The sequence below is a fragment of the Rhinoderma darwinii genome, chromosome 1 (genome assembly GCF_050947455.1).
Source record: "Rhinoderma darwinii isolate aRhiDar2 chromosome 1, aRhiDar2.hap1, whole genome shotgun sequence".
Taxonomy (NCBI): domain Eukaryota; kingdom Metazoa; phylum Chordata; class Amphibia; order Anura; family Rhinodermatidae; genus Rhinoderma; species Rhinoderma darwinii.
In genome coordinates, this window is record NC_134687.1 from 82,785,665 (window position 1) to 82,797,872 (window position 12,208).

At 40.1% G+C, this 12,208-nt stretch overlaps 1 protein-coding gene across 3 annotated transcripts in view; it reads right to left on the reverse strand.

Annotated features, from left to right (window-relative positions):
* Positions 1–12,208, reverse strand: part of MTMR7 (myotubularin related protein 7) — a 99,997-nt gene that overhangs the window by 68,288 nt on the left and 19,501 nt on the right. For all 3 annotated transcript variants that reach the window (XM_075860130.1, XM_075860129.1, XM_075860131.1), the window contains exons 4-5: positions 4,960–5,117; positions 1,400–1,528 (exon numbers count right to left, since the gene is read on the reverse strand). In XM_075860130.1, coding sequence (XP_075716245.1) covers positions 1,400–1,528; positions 4,960–5,117 — 287 coding nt within the window. The remainder of the gene's footprint in view (positions 1–1,399; positions 1,529–4,959; positions 5,118–12,208) is intronic.

The following is a 12,208-nucleotide window of genomic DNA, read 5'->3' on the forward strand; positions in this document are numbered from 1 at the left end:
CAGTTACTTATCTCATTGTAGTCAGTTTTATTACAATGTATCTAAGGGTATGTTCACACACTTAACAAAAAACGGCTGAAAATACGGAGCTGTTTTCAAAGGACGTTTTTAAAAACGTCCGTGTAAAAAAAAAAAACGTGTGCGAACAGTACGCCGTTTTTCCCATTGAAGTCAATGGGCAGGTGTTTGGAGGCCTTCTGCTTCCGAATTTTCAGCCGTTTTTCGGGATGTTTACGGCACGAAAAATGGCCGAAAATAGCCCGTGTGAACATACCCTAATTGTTCACCTATACTGATAGTCCTGTAAACCATCATATGAGTAGAGGAATGGTTAAACATAAGTAACTGCATGGTAGGTCTTTTATACAGACAATCATTAGGAGCTAAGCCAGAAGAATGAGCAGTAAACACGTGAATCTATTTTCCACACATCCATCATAATACACTCTCTCCATACTTGCTTCATTTATACTCCACCCGTACAAATAACTAAGGGGGAAGATGATAAAATTCGCTGATTATGCAGAGTTAGGGTTATTAGGCAGGGATCACACACTCCGATTATTATTAATTGCAAACAATTGTACAAGTTGTTTTGTCATGCAGAAAATTTTCAATAGGATGTAAATGGTCGAAGTCTGTCATAGAAAGGTTATTCACACAGCTTTAACTTGAAGCTCCTGAGCCCCACTGTAAAGTCTGTAACTGGGACTCCTATCTACCATGTGAATTTTTTTATACTTGTGTCTCTGTACTCCCCATACTCCCTTTTCTCTTATATCTGCATATTCTGAGATGTATTGCGCGAGATCACAGCTTTAAAAAACATGATTTTGTGATACCCTGTCTCGAGATGTCTATGCTATAAGTGTCTGTGTGGCCACCCAGTGGTTGTGATGTGAATTGCAGCCTGTCAAGGGTCTTGCTAGCATGTCGCGATATTGCATTGAATTTTTTTCTAGAGAAACATCTGTAGCTAGACGCCTGGTCAGTCACTATAAAAAGTACTCCTGCATACACATGGCACACAGAAGGGCCTGCCTGATCAAATATTTTTCTTTAGCAAGTCAAATTATAGGGGTTTTCCTACCAGGAAACCCCCTTTCCATATGCTCTGTCAGGGAAAATGGATGTTGAAGAGTGGAGTACCACACTAAGGCCTCTTTCTATTAGCCAGAGCGGAGAGCTGCTGGATGAAGCAGTCCCCACACTAGATGACTTGGCCATGACCATGTACTACACCATTCATGTAACTGGGCACTGTGTAATAAAGCATCTCCCCTAAAGTGTTGCTGTAGGAGACATGTGTGGCTGTCTGCAGCACTAAGGTTACATATTATATACCAGATAAAGAAATAATTCAGCATAAAAGTAATACCCTGTGCAGTCTTATACTTACATTGTTATCTTGGCAATAATAGGACAGAGTGGGAAATCGCCCCCGACTCCTGAATTTCGAGCTCCCCACGATGATTGGCACACTGGCAGGTTTTGGTACATATAGGTCAGTAGGATATGTGTCACACACCTGAAAGACATTTAATTTATTCTTCTAAAGTGTATAGTATTCTAAATCTTATATTATTTATATATAATAAAAATGTAAAAGAGATTTTAATTGAAGCGAAACAAGCTTTTTTATGTATTACACATTAACAAATAAGTTATACTCTGATGTAATTTTCATTCTAGATGTAACTCAGTTTTACAGATATACTGTCGAAAATATGTGAATTCTGGCATATATGAAATGCAATTATTGTAACTCATACAACTTGCTTAATAAAGCTATAGACATGTAGCATATACATTACTAATGACACCACAAATATGCCGCCTGGATGTCAGGTAATCCCATTTGTATGTTGTCCTTTAGGCTGCTCGTACACGTACTGGTTGTCCCGTGGTAATTGCCGTTCAGCCGAGAACATAGAGGCAAAAAGCGCACACTGATGACTGCGAATGAAGCACATAAAAAACGTGGCAATCTGTGTGCAGTTTTGGCCGCGGGATTCTCGGCCAAGCGGCAATTACTGTAGCACAACCGCTACGTGTACAAGCACCCTGACTGATATTATTATATTCCTTGTCTATCCTAAGTGATTGCATTAAATCCTCGTCATCATTCAGAGCTATGTCGGATTTTGGAGAGACACACCTACTCCAACTTTCCACCATGGGCGCCCATAAGGCTTCTGTATGTGTATAGTTAGGGCATGACCACACATGGCGGAATTCCTCCGCAACTGTCCGCATCAATGCCGCACAGAATCTGCGTTGCAGATTCTGCAGCGGATCTGCACAAAATGTGCAGAAAATTGATGCGGACTGGCCGCTGCGGACTGCAGGAAAAGTGCTTCTCTTCTCCCTATTCAGTGCAGGATAGAGAGAAGGGACAGCACTTTCCCTAGTGAAAGTCAATGAAATTCATACTTACCGCCCGTTGTCTTGGTGACGCGTCCCTCTTTCGGCATCCGGCCCGACCTCCCTGGATGACGCTCCAGTCCATGTGACCGCTGCAGCCTGTGCTTGGCCTGTGATTGGCTGCAGCCGTCACTTACACTGAAACGTCATCCTGGGAGGCCGGACTGTAGACAGACGCAGGGAGTTCTCGGTAAGTATGAACTTATATTTTTTTTAACAGATACATGTATATTGAGATCGGTAGTCACTGTCCCGGGTGCAGAAACAGTTACTGCCGATCGCTTAACTCTTTCAGCACCCTGGACAGTGACTATTTACAGACGTCTCCTAGCAACGCTCCCGTCATTACGGGAGCCCCATTGACTTCCTCAGTCTGGCTGTAGACCTAGAAATACATAGGTCCAGCCAGAATGAAGAAATGTCATGGTAGTAAAAACAATACGCTCCGCAGCACACATAAGATCTGCGGACTTCATTGCGGAATTTTGACTCTCCATTGAAGTCAATGGAGAAATTCCGCCATGAGTCCGCAACCAGTCCGCCACTGCTCCGCAACAGACAGAGCATGCTGCGGACACCAAATTCCGCTCCGCAGCCTATGCTCCGCAGCGGAATTGTACGCATCGTGTAAATGAACACTGCTAAATTAAAGTGAAAGTCAATGGAGAAACGGCTCCGCTGCGGATTAACGCTGCGGAGTGTCCGCAGCGGAATTTAAGTGAAATTCCGCTATGTGTGAACCCGCCCTTAGGCTGTAGAACAGTTTGCATACCTATTTTATCGTGGTCTGAAATATTATCAATCTTATGCTAGCCATAGACGTGAGAATTTTAATTGATCCACTAATCGACCAATGTTTTTTTTTTGGAGGAAAACAGTGATCGGACAGGTTGGTTTCGCGGTAATCAGGTTTGTTCCCTGATATAAGCTGAAATGGTAAAAACTTATATGTTCAGATTGGGGGAATCAGGTGATATAGCCGTCTTAATATCGCAAGGCTGGAAACAATTTATGTCCAAATAATAAAACTGATGTGATAATAAATGTTCCTCTTTTCATCATTAGCGCAGTATTTTTCTCATTAGATGTTTAGTTCACAGAGCTGCATTTTCTACTACAACTCAGGACAGAGAGTTGCAGTCATATTTAGCTATTTTGTAGTCTATGTGTAATTTTGATTTTTCACTTGGTCGCGAGGCGTCTATAAACGTTTTATTTCTCATAGTCACACAGCTGTGCCTTGCATGCCAACATGAGGAAGGCATCAGTATACTAAGGTAGAAATGCCAACATAAGAGTCCAAATGGATCTTGAGAATTCTAAAATTCAGGTGCTTAGAACATAAAGAATGATAAAGCATTAGTGCAGATAACAGATATTTATGATTTGAAAAGTATAATTTATCCCCAGTCCCCAAAGATTAAAGAGGCTCTATCACCACATTATAAGTGCCCTATCGCCTAAATAAGGAGATCGGCGCTATAATGTAGGTGACAGCAGTGCTTTTTATTTAGAAAAACAATTTGAAACCACTTTATGAGCGATTTTTAGCTTTATGCTAATGAGTTTCTTAATGCCCAAGTGGGCGTGTTTTTACTTTCGACCAAGTGGGCGTTGTACAGAGGAGTGTATGACGCTGACCAATCAGTGACCAGTCAGCGTCATACACTTCTCCCCATTCATTTACACAGCAGCATCGCGTTCTTACTAGAACACGATGTGCAGCCACATACACACACATTAATGTTAATCAAGTGTCCTGATAATGAATATACATGACCTCCAGCCTGGACGTCATGTGTATTCAGAATCCTGACACTTCTGAATCTTTTCTGTGAGATTCCCGCAAGCCACGTGTAATCTCGCGAGATTACGATGTAAACGAGATTTTGTTTCCCTTGCTGGAAATCTCACAGAAAAGATTCAGAAGTGTCAGGATTCTGAATACACATGACGTCCAGACTGGAGGTCATGTATATTCATTATCAGGACACTTGATTAACGTTAATGTCTGTGTAAGTGGCTGCACATCGTGTTCTAGTAAGAACGCGATGCTGCTGTGTAAATGAATGGAGAGGAGTGCATGACGCTGATTGGTCAGCGTCATACACTCCTCTGTACAACGCCCACTTGGTCTGAAGTAAAACACGCCCACTTGGGCATTAAGAAACTCATTAGCATAAAGCTAAAAATCGCTAAAAAGCATCACTGTCACCTACATTTATAGCGCCCATCTCCTTATGTAGGGGATAGGGCACTTATAATGTGGTAACAGAGCCCCTTTAAAGTTGGTAAGAGCGTCAGACTCACATACAGTGCCACTGGTATCCATATTTGATATTTATAATACTACTAGTAAAGATTCCTTTATTTCTTTTCTTTTTAATGCAAGATGATACAAAATAAACAAAGCTGTGCAATATACGTACAAACAATCCGACCCACCCATTGAGAGAGGGAGAGGAGAAGGAAAAAAAAACAACATTTTTTCTGATATACAGTGATTAGTGCCACTAGTTTATTGTCTTTACTCACACGATAGTCACGATTCACATCACTGAGCTGCCACAGGCTTTTGGGTACCCCCATTCGGTTATATTCCTCTTTCAAGTTAACTAGCTTCCATCCTTCCTCTCGCTCAACCTTGTCCAGTTTGGGATTAAAAGAAAAGCAATACAGCTCTTCATACTTGACTAGGAAACAAGAGAACATATGAGGTTTTAAAGCAGTCAATAGAAATCTAAAAAACAAAATAAAGAGTGTCCCAGCCAATATATTCATATTTAAAAGACTCGAGAAATTTGGGTTAAATCTTTAAAAAAAAGAAAAGGCGCCTAAAATTTGGAGGTACGCTATATAGTATTATTTGGAGGTACATTTGTAAGCATATTAGCGAACAGGATCTAATGCAGTTCTCTTGTATTCACTTTCTATCCTGCTTGCAACAAGAGCAATCTGAATATATAGAGAGAGGCAGTTGTAAGTAAAAGCCTGTAGAGTTTTGAGGTGTTGGAGGGAACAGGCAGAAATTTTTCTCCCCGCAGCTGCCCTTCATTCTATATACAGTAGATTGCTATATAATGCAGTTTCCTATTATATCAAGAAGTGTTTCTCCAAAATTGAAATACACTTTTAGGCCGAGTTCACACGTAGTGTAAATACTGCGGATTTTCCGCAACAAATTTTGGTGCAGAAAATCAGCAGCATAATACAGTAGCAGCAGAGCGGGTGAGATTTGAACAAATCTCATCCCCACGCTGCTTAAATGATGAGCGGAAAACGCACAGAAATTGACTTGCGGTGCAATTTTTAATCCGCAGCATGTTAATTGTATTTGCGTAATCACTGCTTTTTTTGTTGTGGGTCTTCCCCATTTAATTCAGTGGGTAGGTAAAATCTGCAATAAATAGCAGATGTTGCGATTTTTGCTGCAGAAAAGCTTTGATTCCGCCGCAAAAATAGCAACTAAAAAAAAATCCAAATCTTATGTTTACCCAGAATTCTATGCTTCTTCGTCCAGGCCGGCCTCCTGGGATGACGTTTCATCCCATGTGACCGTTGCAGCCAATCACAGGCTGCAGCAGTCACATAGGATGAAACGTCATCCCATAAGGCCGGGCTGCAGGACGGCAAAGGGACGCATCGCCATGGCTACTGGTAAGTATGAAACAATTTGGTGCAGTTTTTCAGCCAGAATTCCCTGCGGCGACCAGGGAGGAAACGCTGCTTGATTTTACACAGTGTATCCGCCGTATGTGAACATATCCTTAGTGTTCAAGCACACAGAAAAGCCTCATGCACATGCTGTGTAGATCTGTACACAGAGTCCCTAAGGGTAAACATAACAAATGAGCATCTACTATATGTAAAGTGAAGAAGGCTTTATCATCAGCATAGAAAGAGTTTTACATTGGGAGTGCTGTAAAGCGAGCAAAATACATTAGATATTTGTCTGAGCAATCAACCAACTCCCCCACCAACATTCTCAGCCAAATGTGCGATCTATATATATCTGTAGTGGAGGATAAACGGCTATCAGACAACAACAATAGAGCGTGCATGAGTTCTCAATAGGAAGTAAGGAGAAAGATGCTGCCATACTCCTCTGGCAGCGACGTATCTCCTTGACGAAAAAAGGATTGGGCATGTTGAAATCAAACATACCCGACGTTTCTCTCATCCAACTCAGGGGAGAGTCGGGACACCTGGTTCGGCCAGCTTACATCTAATGCGTATGGCCACCTTTAGATTCTAGGTGGAGGCCCCAACTTGTGCATATTCCTATATACATTAGATTGTAGTGGGGCCCGTTTAAATCAGCGGGAACTACAAAAAAAAATCTATGGGGAATTGAAGACTATGGGAATCTCTACTAAGAGATCTAGTGATAGTCAATTTATCACATCAACATATTAAAGGGGTTGTCCCAAGTTGACTAAAAAATTTTTTTTTAAACATTCTAAGCAGGAAATTAATTTTAAAACATTTGCTGTTAAAAAAAATAAAAAATTCATTTCCTAAGTGCCTTTTTTTTACACTTGATAACTCAGCAAGTGCTGGTTATCTTTTCTAAAAAGGGGCGTGAGCGGCTTGATGTCAATCAAGCCGCTCTGCTCTGCAGTGTGCGCGCTCCCGATGTTGCTAGATACTGTAGTTCTAGCAACATCGGGAGAATGTTCGTCTCAAGCGGGCATGGTAAGCCCGATTGAGACGAACTTACCGTGAATGTCATCAACCCTACAATACACTACACTACACTACATTCACCCCGTTTCGGCAAACAACTTCTCTCTCCCCCCCTGTCACTACATGTAATTTGTGTACCCGCCGCACCGGTGCTGCATCAGCACCCGGCGAACAACTAAAAATATATAAAAAAAATAAACTCACCTAAGACGTTCTAACGGCGCTCTGAACGGTCCCGTCACTTGCCATCTTCCTTCTTCTTGGCGCCGATCGCATTCATAGTAACAATGCGTTGTGGCGCTGATGACGTAATCATATCAGGCCCACGTGATTACGTCATCTGCGCCCACCGCTATGTTATTGTGAATGGGAGCAGTAAGAAGAAAAGTGACGGGACCGTTCAGCTCTTCGTGGGAATGTCTTAGGTGAGTTTATTTTTGTATGTATGTTGTCATGTATGTGTATATTTGCATGTATGTATGTATGTATGTATATGTTTTCTTGTATGTATGTTGTCATGTTTGTATGTGTATGTATGTATGTTTGCTTGTATGTATGTTTGCTTGTATGTATGTATGTTTGCTTGTATGTATGTTTGCTTGTATGTATGTTTGCTTGTATGTATGTTGTCATGTTTGTATGTGTATATGTGCATGTATGTGTATATGTACATGTATGTTTGCATGTATGTATGTTTTCATGTATGTATGTATGTATGTATGTTTGCATGGATGTATGTTTTCTTGTATGTATGTATGTATGTATGTTTGCATGGATGTATGTTTTCTTGTATGTATGTATGTATGTATGTTGTCATGTTTGTATGTGTATATGTGCATGTATGTTTGCATGTATGTATGTTTGCATGTATGTATGTTTGCATGTATGTATGTATGTTTTCTTGTATGTATGTATGTATGTATGTATGTTATGTTTGTATGTGTATATGTGCATGTATGTTTGCATGTATGTATGCATGTATGTATGTTTGCATGTATGTTTGCTTGTATGTATGTTTTCATGTATGTATGTTGTCATGTATGTATGTTGTCATGTTTGTATGTGTATATGTGTATGTGTGTATATGTGCATGTATGTTTGCATGTATGTTTGCATGTATGTATGTTTGCTTGTATGTATGTTTGCTTGTATGTATGTTTGCTTGTATGTATGTATGTTTTCTTGTATGTATGTATGTATGTATGTTTGCTTGTATGTATGTATGTTGTCATGTTTGTATGTGTATATGTGCATGTATGTGTATATGTGCATGTATGTTTGCATGTATGTATGTTTTCATGTATGTATGTTTGCATGTATGTATGCATGTATGCATGTATGTATGTTTGCATGTATGTTTGCTTGTATGTATGTTTTCTTGTATGTATGTATGTTGTCATGTTTGTATGTGTATATGTGCATGTATGTTTGCATGCATGTATGTATGTTTTCATGTATGTATGTTTGCATGTATGTATGTTTGCATGTATGTATGTTTGCATGTATGTATGTTTTCATGTATGTATGTTTGCATGTATGTATGTATGCATGTATGTTTGCATGTATGTATGTTGTCATGTTTGTATGTGTATATGTGCATGTATGTTTGCATGTATGTATGCATGTTTGTTTGTATAAATGTCTGTATGGCCATGTATGATACTGTCTGCTGGCGCCCTGTATCTAAGCCAACTTTGCCGCAGGCTTCTATACATGGTATAACAGTCAGTATCACACATGAAAGTGAAACTAAGCCTACGACATGTTTTATTTCATTTTTTTTCTTATATTTTTGATTTTTTACAGGTTTGGTGTTTGGACTACTTCGGTTTCGAGGACTACTTAGATGACGCTTTTTTTTTTCATCAATTAAATGGTTAATGAGGGTTGTGTTGGGGGTGCTTTATTTCAATAAAATATTTTATCTATATCTTTGTGTTTTATTTTCAAGTTTTATTACTATCACTTTAGTAATGGCCGCTGTCTGAGTGACAAGGTCCATTACTAAGGGGAGGCTTAGTGTTAGCCGGTACAGAGGCTAACACTAACCACCCATTATTACCCCGGTACCCACCACCACCAGGGGTGCCGGGAAGAGCTGGGTACGATCCAGTACCCGACCATCTGTTGTGATGGTCGGGCCCTGGGGCGGCCGCAGGCTGGTATTATGAGGCTGGGAAGGGCCAAAAACAGTGGACCTTCCCACCCTTGTAATGCTAGGCTGCTGCTGCTGTGTTGTATCTGGCTGGTTATAAAAATGGGGGGGGACCCCACATCATTTTTTTAAATTATTTATTTATTATTTTTATTAAAAAGACATGGGGTTCCACCCAATTTATCATAACCAGCCACAAACACACTGTTATTAGCCTGGGAATGTACTAAACCAGTGGCCCCTCCCACCCGTGTAATGCCAGGCTGCTGCGGCCTTGTATATGGCTGGTTATTAAAAATGTGGGGGACCCAACGTCTATTGTTAAATGTAAAAAAAAACGACGTGGGGGTCCCCCACATTTTTATAACCAGCCCGATACAACACAGCAGCAGCAGCCTAGCATTACAAGGGTGGGAAGGTCCACTGTTTTTGGCCCTTCCCAGCCTCATAATACCAGCCTACGGCCGCCCCAGTACCCGACCATCACAACAGATGGTCAGGTACTGGATCGTGCCAAGCTCTTCCCGGCACCCCTGGTGGTGGTGGGTACCGGGTAATAATGGGTGGTTAGTGCTAGCCTCTGCACCGGCTAACACTAAGTACCGCCTTTATAATGGACGCTATCAATCAGCCAACTACCATTATCTAGGCACTAATAAAGTTTGAAAAAAAAACACAAAGACAATTTTTTTTATTGAAATAAGAAATCCCCAACAAAACCCTCGTTAACCATTTTATTAAAATTTTCCAAAAACATAGATCTACGCAGTAGTCCAACGAATCGAAGACGTAGTCCAATCGGTACATCAAAATCTGCAACAACATAAAAAAACTGTTATCAATGTGAACAATACCGATACTTATACTCACCTACACACACACAAACAACCACACACAAACATATACACAAACACATATAAACACACACCCATATATTACATAAACACATACACACAAACATACACAAACACACACAAACACACACATATACACACAAACACATGTACACAAACACCCATATATACACAAACACACACATATACACAAACACACACACACACACACACACACACACACATATACACAAACACATATACACAAACAGACACATATACACAAACACCCATATATACACAAACACACACATATACACAAACACACACATATACAAAAACACACAAACATATACACATGCACAAACACACCCATATATACACAAACACACACACATAAACTCCAAAAAACACACATATACACACAAACCTATACACAAATACATGTACACAAACACACAAATATACATATACAAAAATACACAAACATATACACACAAACATATACACATATGCACAAAAACACCCATATATACACACACATATACACACATATACACACACACATATACACACAAACATACGTACACAAACACACCCAAATATACACAAACTCACATACACAAACACACACACACACAAACATATACATAAACACACCCATATATACACAAACACGCCCATATATACACAAACACGCCCATATATACACAAACACACACATATACACAAACACACACGTATACAAAAACACACACAAACATACACACAAACCTATACACATATGCACAAACACACACACACACAAACATATACATAAACACACCCATATATACACAAACACGCCCATATATACACAAACACACACATATACACACAAACATATACACATATACACACAAACATATGTACACAAACACACCCATATATACACAAACACAAACCCACACATATACAAAAACACACACACACACACAAACATATACACAAACACACCCATATATACACACACACACACACACACACATATACACACACACCCAAATATACACAAACACGCCCATATATACACAAACACACCCATATATACACAAAAACACACACAAACATACACACAAACCTATACACATATGCACAAACACACACATATACACACAAACATATACACACAAACATATGTACACAAACACACCCATATATACCCAAACCCACACATACAAAACACACACATATACACACATATACACACAAACATATGTACACAAACACACCCATATATACACAAACACAAACCCACACATATACAAAAACACACACACACACACACACACACAAACATATACACAAACACACCCATATATACACACACACACATATACACACACACCCAAATATACACAAACACGCCCATATATACACAAACACACACGTATACAAAAACACACACAAACCTATACACATATGCACAAACACACCCATATATACACATATACACACAAACATATACACACAAACATATGTACACCAACACACCCATATATACACAAACCCACACATACAAAAACACACACACACACAAACATATACACACAAACATATACACAAACACACCCATACACACACACACATACACAAAAATATACACAAACATATACACATACACACAAATACACCCATATATACACTCACACATAAACACACACACACACACACACACACACACACAAACACATATACACAAACACACCCATATATACACAGACACACACACACACACACACACACAAACATATACACACTTACCTTTAGCGGAGCGCAGACTTCTCCTTGCGACGGGTGCCTTCCACTGCATCTTCTGCGCATGCGCCGAGAAGCGCCGAGATGTGCGTTCACGAGCAAATGACATCCTCTGCTCAGGGCGCAGAGGATGTCATTACGCATGCGCGGCCACCGCTAAAGGTAAATAGCGGTGGCCGGGAACCTAGGCAACGAGCAGGATACAAAGAGGGACCGACCGCAACTTCAATCAACGATATCAAGAAAACGACATCGCTGGACGACGGACAGGTAATTAGAATTCTTCTTATTTTTACATGGGGGAGCTTTATAG